The following is a 26,731-nucleotide window of genomic DNA, read 5'->3' as shown; positions in this document are numbered from 1 at the left end:
CCCCACCGTGTATCTGAGAGCGTTGTCCAAGCGCTCCTGGAGCTCTGGCAGGCTTGGGACTTGGTTTTAATGGTCCCGCTCTCCTCAGTGTCCCGGAGCAGCGCCGTTCAGGAAAGCCATTTCCCTGCCGATATCCCTTTATGGCCAGGTTCAGTAAACACAAAGCGCTGCCTTCCGTGAGCTGCCGTGGGCACATCGCTACGTGCTGCGGCTCCTTCAGCTGCTCCGCGCCCTTTCGGCAGGGCTGGCTGAGGGCGCTGCGCTTCTAGCGGGACAGACCCGCTGTGACTGGGGAAATCCCGAGGCTGGGATAACCTGGAGGCTTCTGCTGAGAAGTGTATGCAACGGGGCTGAAACACTTGCTGTGGATAGCAGGGCTTCGTGCACAGCAGTAAATTCAGCGCTCCGCCGAGCCTGTGCCAGCGCTGGTGAACTACCTCAGCTCCAGACATAGGACTCCAAACACATAAAAACGTGTTAGAAGTGCCAAGAAACCAGATGCTTCCTAATTTGAAAATGATGCCTTGACCACATATGAAACTGTAGATCTCTTATTGAAATTGTTACTGTTACTTTGCTGCCTGTACTATTTTAGTGCCCACATAGCCTATATAAGGATTTTGTAGCGGCAAAGCTTGCCCATCCTTTCACTAGAGAATTTACACTGGAATCAAATTAGTTTCCATGGAATAGAAAACCTAACCTTACATGAAACTAGCTACTTCTTTTTTTTTTTAGTTTCCTTTCTCCCATCTAGCTTCCATGAAATAGAAAATCTAACCTAACATGAAACTAGCTACTTCTTTCTTTTTAGTTTTGTTTCTCCCATCTAGTTTATGCATATTCAAAAGATCCACCCAGTTCCAGCATTTTTATAAATTTCTGATAGAGCTCTGTCAAGCTGTAAAGACAAAAAAGCAGAGCACCAAACTGTGCAACTGAAAATTAAAATTAAGCTTCGATTCCATTTTACAACTAGATCTAACTGATCTCATTATGCTGGGATTTATCTCAAAGATGTTTTACCAGATTTCACTAACCCATTAGCCATCCTAGAAATTTGAATCCTTGCTAGACATAGAATTACAGCTTAAGATAAACTGATTATCCCCGTAACATGTTTCCTACTTAACAAAATAGGAGTGTCTCATATGTAAATGTAATCTAAAATTTAGCATCCAGCAAAGGTCATTAGAGAGGTGCAACTCTAAATTAAGAAATCTTATTAACCAGCTTAAAATGAAATAAAATAAACAAATACTGGTGCTCTAACTGTAGAAGATGAATGTGTAAATATTCACATAAAACTTTTATAAAACACTACTTTTTAAGTGGCTTTAACAATTTTGGGGTTTTTTTATTATAATGAGATTATTTATAAGTGGGCTATTACAACAAGGAATGCTCACAGTATCCCTCTGGTTTAGGTAAACAGTATTACCTGCAGCTTCCAGATGGAGAAAATTAGACCTTTCTTAATAGTTCTTATATGTCAGACCTCAAGCAACAATGGAATAGAAAGGCCAAGACTAAAAGAATAAAGTTCTATATAAATTATGTCCTTGTCATCAGCATGAGAGATTAATAGCTGCCTTCTAATTTCAAGATACCACTGAGCCTTTGAGTGGATTACGTAGGTGAGAGTCTCAAGATGAAAATCTGGTTCCTTGAAATCCAGATTCCAGATTTCACCCTAAGCATGGGAGCTTTGTATTTCACACTAAGTAGCTATTTTAGATCAGTATCCCTAATAAAGAGGTGCCTGGAAAAGGACCAAATGACACTTTCAGTTTTTAAGCTTAAAACTTGTCAAGAACTCCATTGAAACCAGTTATAATGCACAATCTGAATTATACAATTCCAACTGGGAAATTTTCTGAGGAAATAAGGTTTCCATGTTCATTACTGTACAATATCAACCAAATGACAGAGGCATGTCGAAGAAAAGGCTGTTCCTGGAACCACCAGCTGAGGAGGTGCTGCGCTATCAGCTCACACATCGGAGAGACTCTACACTGCCCCAGAGGAAAAAAGATTCAACTAGTGCTGGTGCCAGAACTCAGATCTAGCTTGTTGCTTCTAGAGTAACATTTCTACTTTATAAAACAATTCCACGTGGTAGCAGTGATATAAATGAGAAATCTGTTTATGCATATCTGGTGTTTAACCACATGTCAGCACAGGGGCTGAACACAACACTGTGAAATCCACACTTCTATAACTCTGAACTAGGATGACAATCTTGATACGAGCAAAGAAAGCATGATCTTGAAAGGTTTTTCTTTCAATTGTGTATATAAAGTATTCCTTCTGAAATAAAGAAAACATTCATATCAAGACACACTATCATGATCAGCTTATTACAGAAGTACTTGGGAAGAGCAGTCCTATTACAGGCTGATCTAGCCCCAGAGCAAGAGGGCAAATGAACTAAGCCTTAGAACAGCACCACTCAGGAAAAAGACCTTCAGAATTGCTGAAACCATCACACAGTAAACATTAACAATTGAAATTGCCTTCGGCTAAACAACCGCTTAATGTTGTGCTAGCTTTTTGTAGAGTCATCGTGTTCACTGTTTATTTACAATCTACTATCTCTTTAAAGCAATGATATGGTATTGCCTTTAATGAATATGCTGAAATCCAGCTGCCAGGAATTGGCTCGATCTCAGCCAAGCAAGCAGAATTCAAACAAGCCTAAAAACTTGGGCTCAAGAAACAATACATTATTTTGTAGAGGAGTCAGTTGGAGAGCTTTTTGGGAATAAAGCTGTTTTGAAAATACAAATCAAACTTTACAGACATTATGCTGTCTGATTTTCATGCCAGCTGTTCACTGGCATCTAGCTGACTATTTTTATCAGTATTAACTAGAAGTTACCCTTCAGCTAATTAAATTTCAATAGCTTTTCTTTCCCATGGTTAACCACTGTGCACTGCAAGTGCAAAGGCCTACAGGCCACTGATACTGGTCTTTTGTACTCTCAAGCTGCAAGGAAGACTGTCTAAATTAAACATAGAGGCTGCTGGCTGAATTTACAACATTTCAGTTGCTCATTAACAGAGCACTCTTTTGAAGCTGTTGATTAAAAGCTTTCTTCAGGGAATATTACAGTATTCTGTCTGAATGCAGTTTTCTTTTTTCTTGTATTTATGCAGTGAAATAAATAAGTCCGTAAGTACCAGACAGCCCACTACCTGACAGCTGAGGGCTTTTATCAGAAAGATAAATGGAAGGAGTTTCAATAGCTCATAACAACAAATTTTCAAGAATAACATGCCAAACAAACAATTCTGCCAGATGCAGTAACTCAACAGGAAATTCCTCTGGGTAAATTCATCAGATTTAGCTAAACAGATAGGTTTCTCCTTGCCCTTTAGCAGACTCACTGCAGAATAAGGATCAGTCCTTTTTTATTGCTTTTGTTTGCATTGTACCCAAGTGTCATTTCCATCCTTCCTTGTGACTATTTAGAGTGTTAGTCTGATTCAATGGTAGATGAGTTTCCAAAACTCCAACATTTATTTCCACCTTTTTCTTGTTTTAAGAAAGGATCACTTCAGTGAACATTTTGCCCAGAAAATTATTAAGAAGTCACTATTAATTAGTGAATTAAGAAGTCATTATTAATACAGTCTCTGGCATGATTCAACTAAAACTAACACACTGAAAGCTGAAATTAATGCAGATACTGAAAAGATTAGAATTTGACACTTGTTCAGGCAGCCAAGACAGCCACCATTCTTTGATTCTCTGATTCATTCCTTCTTGGTTCAGCATTGTTCAAGTAGCAATACCATTGATATTTTTCAACATTCTGTGGAAGGAAAGTATATTTTCTATTACCCAAAAATGCTGCTAATGCTACTTATCACAGTTTATAATACAGTAAATGTACACTTACATACTATTGTAATGTCCAGATAACTGAGTTTTCTCTTTTATTTCCTCTCTTAAAACCTGTCTTCTCACTCTTTAATTCCTGTAATCTTACCAATGCTTAAGTTAGCCAACACAAACTAAAGACCATGTAGTTTCATATTGATAATAATAGAGTGTGATTCCCTAAAATAGTCATTGATCCAGGGCAGGTTTTGTTTAGCTATCAGGCTTCCCTGTTGCACTCTAACTGTGGAAACAACATATAGGAGCATTCTGCTTTACAGCTGTGTCCAGCTTCCTACTCGATTTTCCAGCCTGATTGATTGCCATTGTGTTGTAGACTGTCAGGGCTCATCACACTGTTGCAGACTAGCCAAATTTGCCTCCCAACTCATCTCTCTGTGCTCTGGGGCCTCCCTTGTGCTCATGTACAAAAGATGTATCACTCATCATACCTCAGCTCTATAAAACTACTCCTCTGTGCTCCTTCAATAGTCAGTAGGGGGAAACAGGCACCTTTGACTTTTGGGTTATCCTTTGTACTCTCTTAGGGTGGTTACTTAGAAATGTCTTCTCATGGTACATCCCTCTCCCACCGATTGTAGAGGAATGAATTACTAGTTCAGCAGACTCAAACACCTAACTTCTAGGTGGCTACCTTCAGGCAAAACAAACCTTATCCTGAACTTCAGGCTAGGAGCTCATTGCATATATCTAAATATCCCTTAACTAAATATCAGATCCATATATTTTAATATATTAGAGAATATTATACAGATTATGAATGCATTTTCTCAAGGGCATAGTAATCTGAACCTATATTCTGTAAGGGCCTACAACATTTTAATGCAGGAGGCTGGAAATTTTGCAGCATCTTTATGTAGTTTTAAATACTGAGTGCTTGCTTAATTATATATACACAGTAATCACTCAAGGAGTATTCCTTGAGTTATTTATTTCATATTGCAAGAAGTTTATTTTTTCATGCATGCATATATTCAAGGTTCAAGACCATGTAGAAACTGGATTTTGTGTTTATTTTAGTGTGATGAACAGTCACAATATAGAAGTTATCAAGGGAAAACCTAGGAGTGTTGACAGATGGTTGGGAAAGAGAAAGTTGGAGATTTTATGTCCTGAGAAGCTGTCAGAAGTTTGGAAATGTGGAATATCATTGGTCAGATATTTCTGCTCACATAAGAGGCTAACTTGTTAGAGCTGATGTTCAAACTTCTAAATTTCAAGTTAATGATCTGATTGCACTGAGTTTAGTCACACATTTTGCTAATTTGCATTTTTTCAGATTGATTTCAGATTCAAAGGCCTTTTTTACAGTCCTCTGAAAGAAAACCATTTCTGAAGCTTCTTAAACCCACTGTGCTCTATGTCCCAGACTGATGCTTTTCTCAAATCCTATTATAGCCCAGAAGGGCAGGCTACCACTTTTTTATGGGAGACAGCTGTTTTTGCTAGTAATTTTCTTTCCTACCACTTTTCTACATTTTTCTTCTGACTCCCAGATGTTTGGCAGCTAGTGCAGTGCAGTAATTCCAAGAAAACATCCAAACATCTACTGAACCCAGACAGTGTGCTTGGACAGGTTTTCTATGTGGCTGATATGCACTGTGGTGCTTTTCCCTCACAAAAGCCATGCAACTCAAGGCTTGTATGCTCAGAAAACTACCAGGCTTGAAGTGCAAGAATTTCACTGCATGTGTGTTAATAAGTTGATTTGTAAACAAGCTGTAAGTTTGCAATGTCCAGAAGACAAACAAATTGACTCAAACACAGAGAGATCCAGTATACCTTAAATACATTTGCTTCCACATTTGCCTTTGGAACTTCAGATGCTGACTGTGAGGCATGAGAGTACCTGTGTATCTCTGAAATAGATTGTTTTTTTTGTTTTTTTCTTAATTTGGAAATCGCATTTAACTAAGTATGTAAGAACTGGGTTAATATGAGAGGCTTAAGAGATCCACCTAAGAGGTGTTTTCAAATATGACATGGTCTTCATAGCAGATGAGCTATAGTATGTCAAACGAAATAAGGTCTGGAATCGGAATCCAAGCCATTACTACTAAGTAGATCCAACAGTATTAGGGGATGGGCAGTTACCCTCTAGCTGATTGCAGTTACTGCATTGATAGTAATGCTTAGGGGTTGCACTAATTCAAGCATTAGCTGTAATCTCATGTGTTTCTGACTGTGCCTATCAGTCATCCTGCTGGTCTATTAATGCTGCCAGATCTACTTTTGTATTATGTAATGTATTTATTTTTCCTGAAACATTTTTTCCAATAAAAAATAAACCCAGAACACTTCAGAACTTGCTTCCAGCTGCACAGTGCACAAATTTCACAGCTATTCCTTTTGTCTTTTCCACCTTTGTTTTTGCCACTATGATAAACCTGTATTTTCCAGTCTTGGCTTTCTAGCAGTTAAATTATCTACTTTTTTTAATCAATCTTTTTTTTTTTAGAATTATAAGTAAAGCAGTAGGAGTAATTTTTAATATAATTATACATAAAGAATTTATTGAGAAATTGTAAACACCCCAAATATTCTTGAAACTATTCCGTTCCACTGTTTTCCAAAGTTTTCAGCAGACTGCAGATAAATAAATGAAAAAAATGTGTGGCATTCCAGTTTTTATTTAATCCATATAAAGTATTCATGTATTTCTCAGAAATGTATGGATTAACCCTCTCTGTGTCTACATAAAATCTACCCCAGAGGGGTTATACACTCCCCATCCCTGTATGTGTTTGAGACCAGGCTGGATGGGGCTCTGAGCAACCTGATCTAGTGTGTACCCACCTATGGCAGAAGGGTTGGAACCACATGACCTTTAGGTTCCCTTCCAACCCAAACCATTCTATGATTCCACCCTCAGTCTTGTATATTTGAATAAAGAAAGCACATGTACACAGTCTCTACATTACAGCACTAGGAACTATGTGCATAATTGAGATTTGCTATCTGATCTTTACAGCCATAGACTCTAAAGTCTCAAACCAAAGTTCAGCAGAGTCAATGAGACTTCACCTTAATTCAAAGTACTTGCCTTTAAACAGATTACTTGCATATAATGGTGGCTGACACAATGAGAACATGGAATGGAATGAAATGGAATGGAATATTTCAGTTGGAGGGGATGGACAATGGCCATGTAATCCAACTGCCTGACCCATTCAGGGCTGACTGAAAGTTAAAGTGTGTTGTTAAGGGCATTGTCCAAGTGCCCCTTAAATACTGTGGCTTGGAGACTGATCACCTCTGTAGGAAGCCTGTTCCAGTATTTACCCACCCTCTTTGTAAAGAAGTGTTTCCTGATGTCTCTTTTATTACCTTCTTGCTTTGCCTTCTGCAAATACTTGTGTGGGATGGCTTGCTTTCATTTGTAAGTTAGAGAATGGAACAATACTTCCAGGTAGAAAAGGGAAAGAACAGATAAAGACAGCTTAGATAAATTAAATGTTCTAAATTGTGTCAGCCAGCTATAACCTGTAACCATTCTCTACTAGTACTCTACTAAGGAAGCAAATGCTTCATTTGCTCTCTAAAGAAGGAACATATAAATTAAAAAAGAAAGATATTGTCAAGCATACCAATGGAAAAAAGGGAGAATCCAAAACTCATGAATTTATTTGCTTTTTTACTACTGCTACCCCTCTACTACCAATAATAATAACAATAATACTAACAACAATAACAGCAACAACAGTAATAATAGGTATTCCTAAGCATCTATACAATAGCCAAGAGGAAATTATCAAGAAAATGGATTCATATTCCTCAGATTGCTGTATATTGAGAGAGTGACAAGTAATAGACATAAATTGAAATGTGAGAGGTTCAAGCTAGATGTAAGGAAAAAACACTTGTGTGTCAGTCAAGCTGTGGAACTGGTTGTCCATAGAGCTTGTGAAGTCTCTACTCTTCCAGTTTTTCAAAATCCACCAGGATCAAGTCTGATCTGAACTCTTAGCTGACCCTGGTTTCAGCAGAGGGTTGGACTAGGGACTTCATATGATCCCTGCAAATTAAATTATCCTGCAATCCTGTGGTGATATATAAGAGGTAATGTGGTTTTACCAGAAAACAATCTATTAAGCAACATTCTGTAAAAAAACCTCAACAATAATAAAGAAACCACAGTAGAAACAATTTTCAGAGGTATAGAAAATGTGACACGAGATAAGATTGAAAGATCCATTTCTTTAGTCTAGCAATGAAGGATTGAGGGAAGATATATCAGTTATTAAATATGTAGAAAATATTGCAGAGATACAAAGTGCTCTTCATGACCATTGATGTGACAAGAAGAAATAGCCTTAAACTGCAATTTGAAGATTTCAGTTTTATTTTACAAAAAGCTTTTGAACTGTAAAGAATGTTACACAGTAGCTGACTGTGGAGAGGTCTGAAGAATCAGCATAACTGCAAAGTTTCAAGGTCAGATTGAAGAAATATCTGCCAGGAACTGATTAGATAGAGTGGATTCTGCTCTGAAGCAAGAGGATAAACTGGAAAACTCTTTCAGATCTCTTTTTCAATTATGTCTAAAGAAGCAACTCCATTGTCCTCATTACTAAATTGGCATGAAAAAAGGAAGAAGCATACCAGTGTCACCTCTCCAAGTTTTCTTAAATTATGCCAAGTATTTTTTTTTTTTTCTACTTGTTAAACCCCTCTTTCTTTCTCTCTCCCCAGCTTCATGTACTGAGCATAATGCTGTATGGTACAGAACATCCCTTTGGTCCTATGGGGTTTACTGTCCTGGTTGTGCCCCCTTTCCAATTTGTTGTGCATCCCCAGCCCACTTGCTGGTGGGGTGGGGTGAGAAACAGAAAAGGCCTTGACTTTGTGCAAGCACAAAGCAAAATCAAAAATACTTGATTTTGCTTTGCAAAATTAAAAATATCCCTGAATTACCAACACTGTTTCCAGCACAAATACAACATTTAGCCCATACCAGCTACTAAGAGGAAAATTACCTTCTTCCAGCCAAAACCAGCACACTTAGTGACACAGGTGCACAAGACACAGAAGCTTTTCAGCTAGGCTTGAAAACATATTCTTGATCTGATTCATTTCACAGCATCATCCAACAGCCTGAGTTGGAAGGGAGCTGAAAGATCATCTAGTTCCAACCCCACTTCCATAGGCAGGGACACCTTCCACTAGTCCAGGTTGCTCAAAACTCCATCCAGTCTGGCTTTGAACACTTCCAGGGAAGCATCTATGACTTCTCTGAGCAAACTGTTCCAGCACCTCACCACCCTTAAAATAGAGAATTTCTTCCAAAGATCTAATTTAAACCTATTGTCTTTCAGTTTGAAGCTGTTGCCCCTTGTCCTGACGCTACACACCCTTGTAAGAAACCTCTGTCCAGCTTTCCTGTAGGTCCCCTCTAGGTACTGGAAGGTGCCCTGAAGTCTTCTCTTTTCCAGGCTGAACAACTCCAACTCTCTGAGTCTGTCTTCACAGGAGAGGGGCTCAACTTCTCTGGACTTGCTTTAACAGGTTGACATCCTTCTTATTTTGGGGACCCCAGACCTGGATGCAGTACTCAGGTGCAGTCTCACCTTTGACCTGCTGGCCATGCTTCTTTGGATGCAGCCTGGGATACATTTGCCTTTCTGGGCTGGGAGTGCACATAGCCAGGTCATGTTATGCTTGTCATTTATGAACACTTCCAAGACCTTCCCCACTGGGCTGTTCTTGATCCATACCCTGCCCAACCTGTACTTTCCTTGGGATTTCCCCAACCCTTGTGCAGGACCTTGTACATGGCCTCACTGAACTTCATGAAGTTCACAGCTCACGTAAGTCACACTGGTAGTGGAGAGTGCTGAGACTAGCCTGATTTATGAATCCCCAGATTTAACATTCAGAGGAAAAACAATGTTTCCTGGCAGAAATTGGTACCTCTGAGGATGTGGCAGAGTTCCTGATAAAGGAGCCAAGAAGTGATAGTACTGATAATGTAGCATGGAGACATGACTGATAGTCAATCAGTTTGTACTATAAAAGCTCAGTCCCACTTTTTAATGTCAGGGTTTTCTAACATACCCCTTCTTGGAGTGTGTGTGGAGATTCCTCCCTTGGGTGGATATAGCCCTCAAGGTTAATCCTGGAGGCTGAGCAAGAGATTTGCCCACAGGCATTGTATGAGTGAATAACATCAATTTCCATAATTATTTTGCTAGCTTTAATATAATTGCTTCAATGTTGCTTCAATACATAGTGCACTATACAAGTAGTTATAGCTACCTATACTGTGCAGTAAATAATTCTGATTAAGGTCTTCTAGTCTTTTCATCATCATAATCAATTTAAATTCTTATCTATTTTATTCATATTAATATATTTGGTTTGGCATCTTTAATCCTGTGGGACAATGTTGTATAAAGGCTCAATTACACCTATATAATACTTCAGAAATAAACCATTGAAAGTCTGGATCTAGCCCCACCCAGACTCTTTTTTGAAAAGGAGTTCAGAAAGCAAGATGGTCCTTTCTGCACCTTGTGACTCAACAGGGCAGAGAGGTCTCCCCAATTAACTTTGTCTGAAGCTCCCATTCTGCCCCTGACATTCTTAGAACAATTACCTTTTATTAAATAACACAATTATTTTGTTATCTGACTCTAAAAGCATTTTCTATGGAAGAAGCTTACCAGTGTGCAGCATTGTAATGTAAATGACTCAGCATAAATACTCGAGTCATTTGTTGTTATTAGCTTTTAAAAGAAAAAGCAATCTATACCAGAACATTTAGAGAAGCATCTATAATTTTCCAAGTTTTAAATAACATACGTGATATTCACATTCCCTTTAGAAAAGACAATGGTACTTTATCACCTTTATTACCTTCAGAGAGTTTACATTATCAAGAACCCACTGCCAGCAATTACTTATGCATTTTAAGGAACAGTTTTGCATTTCTGCTCCAGTTTTGCCAAAACTAAAAGACTCAGTTCAAATGTATCTGCTTTCCAGTGACATCTATGATTGCTTTCTTTCTTTTATTCAGTGAACCAGCTGTGTTGACTGATGGCTGAGAAATCAAGTTCAGTGGCAGAATAATTCCATTGTAGTCAATTTAGTTGCAGCAAAGACCAATTTGACCCATGGAGCTCCATATATTGTAAAAGGTCATGCAGCCTGTCAGTAGTTCAGACAGGATTTAAATAGAGGATCTTCCTGAATCCCAATTCAAATGAGACTCTTTTAACATCATCATAGTGTCTACATATTCAGACTGACATTTCGTCACTCAGAGCACTGCTTATCTGTTGCCATACCAAAAAGTGACTGTCATGGCTTCAGTCATATGCCCTCATTCTTTATTTCCATTTATTTATAACTCCCTCCTCTATTCAGTGCCAGCTGTTAAAAACAAAGTGGATTTCCTTTCTCTCTCCCTCCTGGGAGGTGTGGATGAAGAAGAGGTTTCAGACACATTTCAGGAGGGCAGTAGCAGGGTTCTGACATCAGCCTGGGAACCCAGAAGTTTCATTAGTGCCAGAGCAGCAGCTTGGCAGATGAAAGCAGCTCCACATAGCACAGAGCATGCCTGCATAGGATGCTGACCGTTACAAAAATACTCCCATTATAGAAGACCCTCACTGAATGTAGTGATTTGGAGAATGGGATTTATTGAATCTCCTTCTAGTCCTGTATTTGTGTGATGATTATATGATAAAGCTAAAAAAAGTTTTATGGAGACAAGGAAAAAGATGGTCACATTCTGAATATTTACAAGCAATCACAAGGACGCTCTAACTCACCTCATTGTTATACAACTTCCTTATTTATGATTAATTCCCTACAGTAATTTTATAGGACTTAAAAAGTATAATTTTTTCTTGTTTTCCCTTTTCACAATATATTTTTCATTGTAATATAAACCCTAATTTATTTGAAATTATTCATAATGTCTGTTACAATACCATCATCATCATCATCATTATCTGATTTTAGCCTTTTTCTTTTCTTCATGTGAAATCATGCTCTATGCTTTTCTCTCAAACTTATTGGACAATTTCAATAATACATGAAAAAAGGGAAGAAAGATTAGGATGGATGGATTAGGTGGATTAGGAAATTTTAGAGCATTCCCATCTTTCTTAGTAAAGGTGGACAACTCAGCTGCATCCCAGTTCACATGGTGAAGAAACCTGGATGTGCATTTGTCTTTTCCTGCAGCCTGGTTTTCATAGAAAGCAAATGTTGGAGTCTGAGATATACCCCTGTGTCGTCCTCTTGGGCAGAGACAGCAAACATTAGAAATTTGTGTTTGGTAGGATATAAAAGGTGCTCCATCTGTTCTGGTCAGTCAAGGGACCAAGGCCTTGGAGCATCTCAGTAGTACTAGTTCCTTACTATTGTTTAAATATTATAAATCCTTATTCACAATAAGAAAAGCAAGGGTAATAGTATATGCCTGAAGTAAGCCTAATATGGCCCAAAGTAATTAAGTTCCTATAATTTTCTTTAACACCAGTATCCAGGTACAGGAAGGAGACTCAAATTAGTTCCATGAGTACGGGAAACATAGGCAGAACACAGCAGCATGTGTTACCTGAGCACAAGCCAGTTGGCAGGCATACTGGCTGCTGGCACATGTGACTAACTGGACTGACCCCAGCTCTCTCTTGCCAAAACAGATGTCATAGAAGGCATGGGAAGAAGTGAGCTTGAATTATTGCACCGAGAGGGTGAAACTGCAGAGCAGTAAATAGAAATGAAGAGGACACCAAGCTTGTTTACAATTTCATTCTTTCTATATGATTTTAGGTTTCTATGTGGCTTTGTCTTTCCACATGTGCTCTGAACGTATATGAGTAAATGGCAGCCCCAGATCTTCCACAACTATCACAGGTTTTAGTCTACCTTGTTATCAGTGATATTATAACATCTTTAGAATCAAAAATGAGACAGACAGTGAATTCAAACAAGTTGTTCCAATCATAGGCTCTCCAAATAGGTATGTCCCTTTTTAGCAAGTAATAAATAACCATCTATGAACCTCCAACACTGTCTATTGGATTTTGAGGGTGTTATGTTCATATACATGAGGAGGGAGAGACAGTTTAAACATCCTGCAGCTTTACAAACAGCTCCTGTAATGCATATAAAATAAACGGTTAAACTGACCTGTCACTTCCATGATCAGCTCATCACTGTGTGGGTGCAGCTCCAAAATCACCTGGAGATCAATCTTTTTGGGACACTCAGATTATTTGGGAACTCAGGCCTGTGCACCCTATGAGCATCCTCTTGAGGCAATCTAGATATGCCTGCAAATGTACAGCCCCAGTATATCTACTATGAAGTCCCTAAGAGTACATTCTTCCATACTCTCTTACCATGCCTCCTTCCCTTCCTACACATTTGCATCTGCACATCAGAGGACACTGTAGTGCTGGTAGCCCTCTCATTTTTCATGCCAACTGTATACCAAACAAGAAAACAGTGTCTTGACAGGATGAATTTTCCCCCCACATTCCAGAAGACTCTGCTGAAGGGCAACATTCCCAGCCATGAAGGCAGACAGGTCATCTTAAAGACCCATTGAGACTCAGCACCAGGGTTGTCAGATGATGTGTATCTGTCTCAGAGTAACCTGTTTGTTCTGTGGTGAATAAATACACAGAGCTAGAGCCAAATACTTCTTAGAGCCACAAAAAATAAAAAAAAGATAAGCCACACATATATAAATGGCATGAGAATAAGGATCATTGCATATTCAGTGACCTGGTCATATCAGAAAATGAAATTACAGGGTATAGTTAAGACCTTCACAATTGCCCACATTCACATTCAGACCATGGCACTATGCATGAGAAACACTCCCTTAAACAAAGGATAGTTCACAAAGTCAATCCATTCTAGTAGAATGTCATTCCATTCTTCCAGAATGCATTTAGACACAAAGAAAGAGTTTGTCATCATCTTACCTGCAATGAAAACAGCACAATGTTCTATAATTTCTAAATTACAATTAAAAGTCAAGACATTCATACCAACCTGTGTTAGGAGCTATTCTACATATTCTTAATTTTTTCTCCTTTTTAAATCCAGAATGGGTGTTGTTTTTTTTTTTCTGTTTACTAAGCATGCTATCCTACCTTGTGCTCAATTACAAATTCAATTACAAAAGAGCAAGGACTTTTCTTTCTGAACAATGCCACTCACAAAGGAATCTGAACCTGATGCAGCCTTTTAAACACTGTGATTGAACTTCCTAAGTAAATTTTAATGATAGCAATTTTCCAAAATGCTATGCAATAGCAATACAGTATCAGGTACTGACTGTAACAGCATAATCTCATAGTAGTGCTTGTTCACGACAACACTGCCAAGCTTTACCAGTTTTGGAAACAAAGCTAAAAACTTTCATTTCTTCTAAAATACAAGGTTAAATCTCAAGATCAGGTGCTGTCAAGGCTAATGTGTTCCAGTAAATGACAATATATGGTGAACATTACTGCTCTTTAATAAGCATTAAATCACTAGCAAGGTTGCTACCTGAGTTTTGCTGAATAACATTCTCCCACACAGTGCCCAAGCATTGTCAGAAATTAGTGTGGGCCTGGTAAGACTTTCAACAACAATTCTGACACAGCCACCTGCTCCTCAGGGCTAGGAAGGTTTTATCTCTGTGAAAATACAGGCATTGGAGAATTTAATGTCAGGGCAGAAGAATGTTCCTGGCCTGTTACTGATATAACACAGAGTAAATGTCTCTCTTACAGTTCCAGTTTATTGTCTTCCCCAGTCATGTTCCCTAAGTAGAAGTTAAAATATAAAAGTGAGGCATTAGAGAATATTTCACAGAAAACAAAACAAAAGGTGCTTTTGAGCATTAATTGTAACTCATACGTTCCTTCTCTTCAGTCCTCAAAATTGTCACATTCTTTAACGTGGAAGGGATTTGGATTTGTAATTGTAAACATAACATTTACAGTAACTTCATTATTATATATTTATTATATATAAATTTTGTACATAAGTCAATGTAATGTTTTCATTAAACATTACTGTGAAGCATTTTGTACCCATGTGTGTATGAGTGTGTGTATTTATATATATATATATATATATATCTATATCTGAGCTGGTTGTGTAACCCTCTTTCACTGAGTAACTTAACATCCAACATGATTTGAAATTCTGCTTGTCTCTGCCTGCAACAGGTGCCAAATAAATTCTCTCCCTCAAGTTTCCTCCTGAAAGGGTGGATACTATAAGGGTAGTTACTTCTGCACACTGTAATTAGAAGGGTAAGGTTAGGCTTTCTGGTTACACCCCAATGTGGGCTAGTTTTGCCAGAGAGGCTTTTTTTATTAGCCTAGCAGAATTTCTTTTGGTGCTAAATTTCTATGCTAGTAAAAATTCCTGTATTCCAATACTAGAATGATGAGGTTTTTTGTTGTTGTTGTTTTGTTTTTTTTTTTTTGCAAGGGTAGTTTATTTCACTCAGGTATCCAGCACAAACTGTTCCAGCAAGTGTGAGTTTTTTTCTGCAATAAACTGCATCTGCACTAACAGCAGTTTACATTGCTGAGTATATAGCAAACCTCAGCCAAAAGGGATTTTGGACTATGACTTTATATTCTAGGAGGGAGTGAGAGATGGCACTACATTTTTACTCTGTCATCTAGGAGAATTTTCAATTAAGTTCAGACAGTTCAGCTATAAAACTATAAAATTTTAACTATAAGACTTTCTAATTTTTTCTTGCTTTAGATTGTGCTTCAGTTACTGGCCAAGACAATGAGTATCTTGCTCTGACACAGCTTATGTCAACCTACTAAATTAGACTTTGTGAAAAAGACATTAACGTTACACTTGAGAGGTCTTAACAAAATAATGATAAACTTCAGTTGTGAAGAAGGTTAAACCTTTCATCAAGAGAAATTTTATAATCAAGTTAGTCAAGCTGTCCTGTCCATGATTAATGCACTATCTCCAAGAGAAAGACACTGCTGCAGATACAATTCATGAAATACTAACCATGTGATTCTAATTAAGATACAGGTTGTTGCATTAAGCAAATTAAGCTAGTTTAAGGAACTTATCCTTCCAAGTAGTTAATGAAATGGTATACCCTAAAAATTTCAATAAAAAATTATTCTGTTTCAGCTTTTAAATTTCATTGTGAGGAAAAAGTAATGCACTGACCCCTAAATAATCCCACTCTCCTATCTCAGTATTTGTACCTCTCTGCAGTACAAAGAAGCTCTCTTTCTACTTTCATAAAGAAAGGACAATATATAGAGTCAGTCTGAGTAGTAAAAGTACATGAGTAGTCAGGAGCACATGCCACTGATGGCAATAAAATTATTAAATCTCCATTTCTTAAGACAGGATGCGAAGCAAAAATTCTTACCTCATGCACAGATGGCTGGAACCTTCCCATCTGTTAGTAACTTCTGGCTTCCAACTCCTGCAGGATCCTAACATCAGTCTTCTAAGCATATTAGCATGTCTGGGGAGTATTAGGAGTCAGAAATCGATGTTCTGGGTTTGCACTACTACTTGAGCACAGATGTACCCTTGGGACTTTTCCTCAGTTTAGATGTGTTTGTGTGCATAAGACATTGAAAAATCAAAACCCACCAAAGAATCAGGACTAGACTGAGATCTCAACTGGCTCCAGGGAATACTGAAACAGAAAACTAGTTTAAAGTTTAAACTAGTTTAAAATCCTGTTCTGTTGAACAGCATCTCTGGAATGGAATTTTCTCATGTTGTGCATACTGGTGTGGTGGTTGGTAATACACTGATATACATTTCTAGCAGTGTCAGAAATTACTTGAACAATAAAAGAATATCATTCTTCACCAGGCATGTTTCCTTGCACGTTGAAAATTTCTTGCTGCACAGATACCAGTGTCTTTACTTACAGCCCCCAACCACTGACATCTGTATTTGTAGTACAGACAAAATGTGTTTACTAAAACAGAGCCTCCCAAGCTGCAGCTTTTGGGGCACTGGTGATACACAAACTACTTCCACAACACATGGAGCCAGGGCTGCCTACTAGGAGATACTCAGTTGAACTGTTGGATGAGCACCCCAAATCTGCTACTGTTGGTGACCTGGAGCACCTAGTGGCTTACACAGATTTCAATACAAAGGTAGCAATTATTACTGTTAATCGTCATTAATCAGAATAGCTTTATCATATAACTCATTCAGGAGATCTTAGACTCATGAAGTAATGGCAGAAAACTTAAATCAATATAGATTTGTGTTTAATGAGTAAAAGTCATTGCTACAAGGCCATTTTAGTATTAGACATAGTGGTAGATTAAATGATCAGGAAATGTCAGGTGAGAAAGTGCAGAAGTAAGAAATAAATTAGGAATTTCCACTGGCAAAGGTCAGCAAATCTTTCTAACCATAAGCAACCAATATATATCTGTATCGATATGTGAAGAACATAGAAAACAGATAACTCATACAGAACAAGGCAGCTTGATAGTTTTAGTATTCCTCTAATTTAAGGAAACTAAGAGAACGACAGATAACAAAAGAGTAAGACCTGTATTTCTAGTCTCTCAAGACATGCATTGATAACTTTGGCCTTGAACATAGGTAGGATTTCTTTACCAATGAACCATACATCCAGTCCCAAGCTTCAAGATAAAATGTACATAAGTGTGTTATCAGAGCTCCAGATAGTCTTAGATTTTATATTGCTGCTAGATAATACGGGACGTTTTTCACATCACACCTCCATAGCTTTGTTTTTTGTCGCCAACTGTCCTTAAGGAAGTAAGGAAATATGTTTAAAATATACATTTATTTCTGAGAACCCAATTCTTCTGGTTTGGGTGCCTCAAAATGCCTCATTTCTCAGCCCATAGTCTGGAAACTTTTGTCAGACACGAGCAGGGGGAGAGGGGATAGTTGTAACCTAGCATGAGAGGTGAGCCTGCAGGGTGTGCTGCTCTGCGGGAGGGTGCCCTCGCCCAGACATCGCCCCTCCGGTGAGTGCCGGTACCGCCGGGGATGGTGGCACTGCCCCGTGCTGCTGAGATAACCGAGCCCAGGAAACTTTTCACCGCAGCACCTGGTGGTCGGAGCATGCTCGTGCTCCCAAATGCGACTGCAGGCAGCGTTTACCTCCCATCGGAGCCGGCCAGGAGCACAACTCAGTGCTTTCCTTTCCGCGGTGCCGAGGATCAGGCCGGCCTCCAGGGGCAGAACGCGCCGGCAGCCCTGACACTGTCCCGCCATGGCTCCGGGACTCCCCGTCTCCCTCAGACACGGCCCCCCCGCCGCCATCTTGTTAACGGCCCCGCTCCACCGTGAGGGGCCGGGCTGTGGGGTGCCCTCCGCCCGCCACGGCGAGGGGCCGGGCTGTGGGGTGCCCTCTGCCCGCTACGGTGAAGGGCAGGGCGCTGCGAAACCCCTGTTCTCTATGGCGGGGCGCCGGGCGCTGTGGAGCTGCTCCCTGCAGCTCATCGCGCTGCCCACGGCGGCGGGCTGGTCAGGTGGAACGCCGCAACCGTTCAACAGCCCCTACTGGAGACCTGCAAAGCCACCGCCGTGGAAGGGGTGGAGCGGCACCATGGAGGAGGAGGAGAAGGAGGAGAAGGGGGACGAGACTCTTCAGGGGCGGCAGCAGCAGCCCCGGAGGTGAGCGGTGCTCCAGCGGTAGCAGCGCTCTGGGGCCAGGGGTCTCTGCCCCTGCGCTTTCCTGTGAGCAGGGGGGAACCGGATCGAGCCGTGCCCGTCCGGAGGGGAGGCACTGTCCGAGCTGCCACCGTCAGAGCCTGGCTGGCGGCCGGCGAGCGGAGCACCTGCTCCGAGCGCGGCAGCGGGGCTCTCCAGACACACGCACGGAACGGGGGGCCCTGCCGGTGAGTGAACGGGGGTACGGGGTGAGCTGCTGCTGGGGGCGGTGGGAGCGCGGTAGAGCGGCCTCCGGCACCCACTCGGAAAAGTTCGCGGTGGGCGGGCGAGGTGGATGGGTCCGGCGAGCCCGGATTCCGGCCGGGGTGGAGCGGCACAGTCCGGCTGCCTACGGAGCTCGGCGTTTGCCCCTGCTCCGCTCCCTGCCTGCCGCCCTGGCTGGGTACAGACCCCGACGGGCGCCAACTCCGCAGGCTGCGACCGGGGGGATCCTCTCGCACCGGTGAAAGGAGCCCTGCAAGATAAAAGTCCTGCGTTCGTTCCCGGTTCGAGGCTTTCGTTCCTGTCAATTGACAGTAAAACATGCTGCAGCAGCTCTCGGAAGGAAACAAGTTATATAATCACAAAAAAATCCACTTCATAGTGTCGGCGGCTTGGAAAATGTTTTCTTTTGAAGAGGAGGCACGAACAGATGTTTATTGCAGTGAGGGGGGGTTCGCATTGTATAGTGTGAAGTGGAGGATATTAAGGAGGTCATTTAATGTAATTAGTGCAGTCATATAATCTCAATGATCGTCAATTATCTCCAGCAAGGATTTGGGGAAAGTGTTTGATGGCTGCATGCAGTAAAATTCCTGAACTTATGCAGAAATGTTTTTTCTGATGATGATTATTTCTTCCATTTGCTAAATGGCGATTTTGAAGCAAGTTTTTAGTTTGAAAGGAAAGTATTATTTGTATTTAATTTTTTTTTCTCTAATTTTCAAACTGCACCGACTAAAGTGGCATCAAAATTAAAGGTAGTGACAGGAAAACCGCTTCAGTTTTATGGCAAAAACCCCTTAAAAATAGTATTTTTTTATTCATAGTAGCAGCTGTATTAGTTAAGAAAGTAGAAACCTTATCTTATTTTGTAGATAGCATTTTGAGGAAGACAAGAATATGATTCTTTTTTCTTATTAATTCAAGAATTGGTGCACCAGTTGTTTTCAAAGTACCCCAAAAATTATCTCAAACCGAAATCCTATTATAAAAAAATAAAGGCAAATTTTAATACTTGGAGGTTAGAAAGCCCTGTTTGAGTTACAATGGAGAGCTGGTTTTGAGAGGGGTGGAAGTAAGGGATGACAGTGAATCTGTTCAAGTATAAATAACAGTTATTCAGCTTCTACTTGGCCTCAAATCAAAAGAGATGTGAAGCCTTTTTAAGAGGAAGCAATCCATTATTATAATTTTATTCTGTTGCATTAACTATAAGTAGATTTGAGGAATAACCAGGAGAAATACACTATTTCCTCAACCTTTACAACCTTGAGATTGAGCCAAAATTGTTAACTCTTCATTCAGAAATAGCTTTTAAGTTATTTTCAGCAAAAAGGAAGGGAATTATTTTGTCTGTAATGAGAAAAACAGAAATACTGATGTATTCATTAGTGTCTTTGTATGTAACACCTGCAGTGAAATTAGTTTTGCTAACATCTCTGAGTCCTTTCCTAATCTCCCTTTAAGTTTTTTCGGTCTATTGCTTTAGTAACTTCATGGGTTGCAGTGTGAAGCCCTATTTCTAATACATTCGGGGCCAGGACCATGGAAAATTACTTGATCGTCTTGTGCCTAAAGATTTGATTTAAAAGGATTTTTCTGTAAACTGAATGTTGCATTTAGTTAAAATATTCTTAGAAAATCTAGGAAAGAAGTTAGGTGTTATATACTCTTGGCATGTAACATCGTGGTGTTTAGCAGCTCTGCAAGGAAGGGGTTGTTTGGGTTTGAATAGCCTACAACTGTGCCCAAGCAGATAAACCTGGCAAAGCTGTTCAGGAAGGAGAACTGAGCATTACCACGTGACACTGTGAAAACACATCATGTCCCTGCTGTGAAAAACAAAGTTTGATAAGATGTGTGAGTGAAAAATTGGGTATTAAAGAATTTCTGTCAAGAGTTACTTCTTCTGTAAGACCTGTTACTGTGGCTGGAGCTGGAAGTCCTACTACCTGGTGTGTAAGGCTTATGATAGGATAACAGGTTTTATTAAATCTTAAAAGATTTGGAAATATTTTTGTCATACTTTGGACTGGTTTTTGAGGGAAGGTTTCAGTAATATTCAACCATTTCTAATGAGAATGTGGTAATACCAAGGTGTCTTTGTGTGTCTATTCAGATGTGTTTACATGAAACACTTTGTTTTCTTAAAACACCTACATACTTAGGATGGTGCCTTAAAAATTAGTAGATTGTTTATGTTTGTGTTGGAAGTATGCCTTGACTCTTCCATAAGAAGAAAAACCCAAACCACACAATTTCTAGTATTAACGCTTCTGTTGTTGACTAAAGACCAAAGCACTCTGCGTTTCTTTTAGAGTACATGAAGGCATCATGACCTAGAGTTGTGGGGATAGAATCAAAGGCCCTTTGTATATTGGAAAAAAGGGTGTAATGAAAAACATTTACATATTGTGATGTTTCCAGTTTCCTTGAGTATTATTCTTTTGCTGTGTCTGTGTACCGTCTCTTGGAATTTCTTCTTAAAATGTATGTGTTCTGGTTAAAGAACCATAAGGGTGCTGTATTGGATGTTTTCTGGCTTTCCGGTATGAAGTTTGGATGTTCAAAACTTTCATTATTTGGAAAGGCTGGTGACCTTTTGGCTTAACTCATGTTAAAGTTGGTCTTTAAACAGGTGCATTCAAGAAAAGCATCTGTTTCAGTAAAGAAAAGCTTTTCACTTCCTTATTTTAGCTGACCTGGAAATGATTTGCTTGGATTTCAATAAATTTGAATTGAAATGTTATAAATATTCTGTAAAATTCATGTATGTATGGGGGGCATGTACATACACAGAGGGAGAGAGAGAATGTTGTTAGGACAAGCAAAAGTTGATTTTATATTGAAAATCAAATAGAATAGAAAGAATTCAGGGAAGTATTTTCGTGTTGCAGAAGAATTACATTGGACCCAATGTGCTTGGACTTTAAACTGAAAAGAGGGAATCAAAATAGAAAAGCTTTTAAATATGAATATATACAAAACTTTATGACTGTCTATTAACTTAAAAATAAAATGGAGTTCTTGGGTGTTGCTGCACTTCCTGGGCAACTGAGGTTTTACAGGGTTTTAAAGATTATTCTTGGTATGAGTTTAGAGGAAGTTTGCATAGGCGTTTGTTCCTTTCTGGCATGGGGAGACAAGGAAAAAGAAAATTAAAAGGTTTAGTAAATGAGGTGGAGATAGCAGTTGCACACATAAAAGTGCCGGAGGTGATGATAAATGAACTTTAGATCCTACTTTGCCATGTGGATTCTATGCATCAAAGCTTTAACGTGATTTCTGTGTGTTTTTATGGAAACAGTTCTTACATTGCCTCTCTAACCACATGCTACAAAGGAAATCAGTTTTCTCCCACAGCATGTTCAAGTGGAGTCTTAATTTCATTACGTGGAATAGCATTTGGGTTTAGTCATATTTAATTAACATGAAGATATTAGATGGAAAACCTTTACCCTTAGGATGGAGTGTGAGCTTTTGATATTTTAAGTTTTTTTTTTAGTTAAGAAAAATGTATGCTAACAGCTTCAATGGCACCATAACTTAAAATGCAAACTCCAAGACCTAGAAGCTGTTAACGCACAGGAGTGGCTAAAGTGTGCTTTTAAATGCTGAACTTCAAAGTTTGTCAGATTTTTCTAACAGTAAGCTCCATCCTGGCAAGGTATACCTCTGTCATTAAGTGGAGTCACATCAGTAACCAGCTGAAACTAATGAACTACTTGTTTGCATAAATAGTACACAAGTGCAGCTGTGCCAGAATGCTAAAGCTGGGCTCTGGATCCTGTAGGTGGCTTGGTACAAGTTTCATGTTTGCTCTTTTGGAAAAGCTTCATCAAAATTCTAAGTGTGAAAGGCCATTCATGGAGATTGTAGTTGCTGTTGGAATCCATGACTTACCTCTACAGCTATGTGCATATGCTATCTGCATTTATTTTTCTGTTGATTTAAAAATTGTCTGCATTTGATTTGTGACCTGGGTATTGCCTTCTGTACCATAACACAGCTATAATTCACAAACCTTGTTTCTTTGTGTGTCTGCCTCAGACCTGAAGAGCAGGTAAGAAAACTTTGATTCCAGCTTTTGTTCTTTCAACATTCTTCCCTATAAATTAACCAGTCATATGAAACTAGTTGTTTAAGGAGAGCAAAGGAAAGCAATTTCCTTTCTGGTATAGGGAGATTTGACTCCAGCTTCCCTTTGGTGACTGCTTCAGCAATAGCACAGAATTACACTCCTCTTGTGCTTAATCATAATGATAGTCTAGGCTGCTCTTTCAAATGTGATGGCCACAAGCCAACTTTTGGGTTCTTTTATTCAAGACTGCAGTAAAAGATGAGGGTAGAGAGGAAAAGAATTTATTTTAAAGGCCTGTATCACTAAAGAAATTAGCTTCTGGGTCTGTCATCTCTGTTCTGCTGCGTGTCCCCTATTCAGGGATCACAACCTGACTAGAATATGCATGTAACAAAAAGCTTCTATCATATTATCTATAGATCATAGACATGTTTGGGGACTGCGGATTGTCCCTGTTCAATATGAGCAATCAGCTGGGGCACCTGGAAACAAAGGGAAAGAAGTTATATATTTTCCCTGATCCATGTCCCAGGATCTTTATTCAGTTGATACAATGCCTGTAGCTGGTAAGATTTAACCCAGCCTTGGGAAATAATTTGCTCCAGGGACTACTGATAGGCCTAACTCTAAAGCCTATTTGCCTTTGTATCCAGAGGCATGTAAAGGTGTAGCTGATAGACATGAATAACTTTCTGTTGGTTTAGTTCCCTGAATGAATACCAGCAAAATAGAGGTGGAATGTGTAGCAATGGGAGTGGGCTGCCTTGTGGGTGGTAGGTAGCTATTGAATGTGCTTGGTTATAGTATGAAACATTGCTATCTAAGGAGGTAAATGGAGAGTTGCAGCATCATCAGTACTAAGCGTAAATAAAACTTTGGAAGGGAACAGATTGAAAATGAAAGGGTAGGAGGAATTGTTGTATCTAACTTGGTATGTGTAACTGAGCTACACAGTGAATTCTAAATGGAGGGTATTTAATTATTTAATTTTTTTTTAGGCCAGAGCTGGCATAAGTAGTTTTTGTTTACAACAATATATTCCTATTCTCACCCTTCCCTGTCCTAATGAGTTTGTTGGTATAAACACTTGTATGGTTGCTCAGTGATGCAGGTGAAAATTAAGTGCTTCTCTAGGGATGGTAAGGTGAGAGGTGACTATCAGGTAGATTAGTTTCTTAAAGAAGTTCACCATGTGGACAAAGGTATTTGTTTTAGCAAGCCTCAGTCAGTAGTGAGGGCAGAAATGGATTGGCTCATGGTAGTGGCTGCTTAAGTAATACAGCTAAAGAGTAGGCCTAACAACAGATGATGGTAGGTAGATGCCTCACCTTTTTTTTATTTGTAGCTAATATTATTTTTCTCCGTGATGTCTAAATAAAACTTTGCTTTGTTTTGCTGTTGATCCTCAAAGCTAGATAAGAATGTTACAGGACTTACTCTAATTCCATGAGGCTGTTTATGGAGAGAGCTATTCCTTTTTCTGTTATCAACTCTCTCATTAATCTTTCTTGAGTAGTACACAAGGACAGTGTATAATCAGGATATTTACAGATCTGTTGAATGAAAATTTTGACAACACTGGTTGTTACTAGGGATTTTTAACGTGATTTGAATAATAGACGTATTCTCAGATCAGCTAATGCAAGTTTGAGAGATCTTTGTGTGAAATCCTAGTAACAAGAGCGTCTGGAATAATTGCTGGTGCAATTGCTGTGCAGTGATAAAAAATAGGTATAGTGAAAGAAAACTTCAAGATATGTAGCAGTATGTGGTTCACAGAAGGCTCAGGTTCTTGTTCTGGTAAGTCTACAATGTTAAGGTGGAACAACTTGAAGTACTGCACAATGAAAGTTTAAATGCATTCAGAATTTTCCAGTCTCAAACTGTTCATTAATTAAAGCAGCCAATTTCAGACCTGGAGGAAAAATAAAAGCAGAGCCAAAACCTAGCTGGCAGTCATTTGATAGTAAAGCTTGTGGGAGCCAATTACTTACATGGTCCCTAGCATTTGCAAATACCTTTCCTTCTAACTGAAACAATTTTTTGTTTTATTTCAAGCCAAAATGCATGGTTTTTGCAGTCATTAAAAACATGTATAATGTAAGAAAACTTCAGAGTTGTGTAGCTGTATATGGAGAAAGCTTAGTCTTGTTTTGGTAAGGCTATGGTGGTGTGAGATGGCTGGGAACTGTGTGCTGTCTCTTCTAGGTGATCATTACTGCAGCCTAGTTCTGGATGTAGTTTACACAGAGAGACGGTGATTAAAAATGAACCAAACCCTTTACTTCAAAAAAAAAAAAAAAGCAGAGAAATGAAAGGTATTTGGGAAGCTATAGAATGTCTACCAGGCAATTATATAATTTTGGGGAAGTTGTTGTAGTCCAGTAAAACTTAGCTTCGTAGTAATTCCTAAACTTTAAGGCCTATGGATTTGTCAAATAAGGACCACATTTCTGTGTAGAAAAGAAGGGTAAATCTGTTTTGGCCAACTTGATTCTTAGTAGCGTGTTGTGCATAGCTCTGTGATTAGTAAAGGGAACTGCATCCATTTCCTTTATGGAGCAGCAGATGTTAGAGGAGACTGGGTGGAAAAGGTAAAGACAATAGATTTTATGCCTGCATTCAAGTAATTGGGCTTGAAGCTCTGGTTTGTTTAAAAGACCATTTAAAAAGAAAAATTATAACAGCGGAGTGTTTCTTGTAATATTATTGTATCCTTTTTCAAATCTTCTTTTCAAACAGAGAGTATTAAAACATTTAGTTAAATTTTTGTTCTTTTCCTAAATAAATACAAGGCTTAAAGTCAAAATACTTGTATCCAAATTTTCAGTTATATAGGCAATGCTAAAATAAGCCATTTATCCAAAACCTGTTGTCCTAAGGGCTGTATCCTGTTTACAGGTGTAAGCCAGTTTAGTGGGATTTCAGATATGGATTTTCCATGCTGTGTCTTGCCAGATCTACAACTTTGCTCTTCCTTTGTGGATTACGAGAGGTGACTTTGTATTTGATGTTGGAAAACCTGATATGTGAGCCCTGCATTTTGATTCATGTTAGACTTTGTCTTATTCATCAGCCGGTGGTGTTCTTCCCCTTTGTCTAGAATACTTTCTGGCCTTGTGGACTTGGCATGACTAATGGTCTTCTTTAGGAGTTTGTATGTCTTGGTCCATTTCCTCTTCTGAATTCAATTGAAAGAGCAAAGCGCCTCTGAGGACAGAGAGAGGGTGGTTGCCTTGTGTCTCTCCTGAGCCCCTCTTACAAATGGTGTCAGTGCACTTGCCCTCTGTTGGGGGCCTCATCCTGAAGGATGGGTTCCATTTGCCAGGAAAGCTGTTTAATGATTTTAAGTAGTAGTTTTTCTTTATGTTTAAAAGTATTAAAATATTTTGTGTAGAACTTTACATAACAATAAATACTAGGGATGTGATCCCTTCCCTCTGTCCCTCCTAAGTGAACAGAACTCTATTCCAGTTTGATTTTTGTATCTCTACAGCTCATAATTTTTGCTGCCATTGAAGTGCTTAAATTAGTTTTTCAAGTGTCAAACTATTATTTTTGGGTGGGAAGAATTTAGGAAAGCTAGCAGGAAAATCAACTGATTTCTGGTTGGGTATTTTCTATTATTTAAAGTACATCTGCCAAATCTCCTTATCTGTAGAGAAATTATTTTGCAAAAGCATAAGACTCTCCTTGGACTAATATTTGGTTGAGTTTTATTTTAAGCTAATGATTTCTGGCTTTCAAGAAATTATCCTCGTCTATATAAAAAAACTATGTCATGAATATTGTAGGATATATTTAATCAATTTAGATGGAACAAAAATGATCTGGCAAGACTGATA

At 39.1% G+C, this 26,731-nt stretch overlaps 1 protein-coding gene across 18 annotated transcripts in view; it reads left to right on the top strand.

The window, feature by feature from the left end:
- Positions 1–18,041: 18,041 nt before the first annotated feature.
- NAPEPLD (N-acyl phosphatidylethanolamine phospholipase D) overlaps positions 18,042–26,731 on the top strand; it is a 25,563-nt gene continuing 16,873 nt past the window's right edge. For 15 of the 18 annotated variants that reach the window (XR_004497391.1, XR_004497388.1, XR_004497390.1 and 12 more), the window contains exon 1: positions 18,064–18,547. Coding sequence is in view for 6 of the 18 variants with exons in the window: in XM_033514218.1 (XP_033370109.1) it covers positions 18,144–18,547 (404 nt within the window). In the remaining 12 variants the exon portion in view is untranslated. Of the gene's footprint in view, positions 18,548–20,159; positions 20,761–26,731 lie in introns of those variants that run through there. The other 3 variants (XM_033514219.1, XR_004497383.1, XM_033514220.1) reach the window with 3 other exon arrangements.

Source organism: Parus major, chromosome 1A, assembly GCF_001522545.3.
Source record: "Parus major isolate Abel chromosome 1A, Parus_major1.1, whole genome shotgun sequence".
NCBI classification, from domain to species: Eukaryota; Metazoa; Chordata; class Aves; order Passeriformes; family Paridae; genus Parus; species Parus major.
This window is presented reverse-complemented; position numbering and strand designations above follow the sequence as displayed.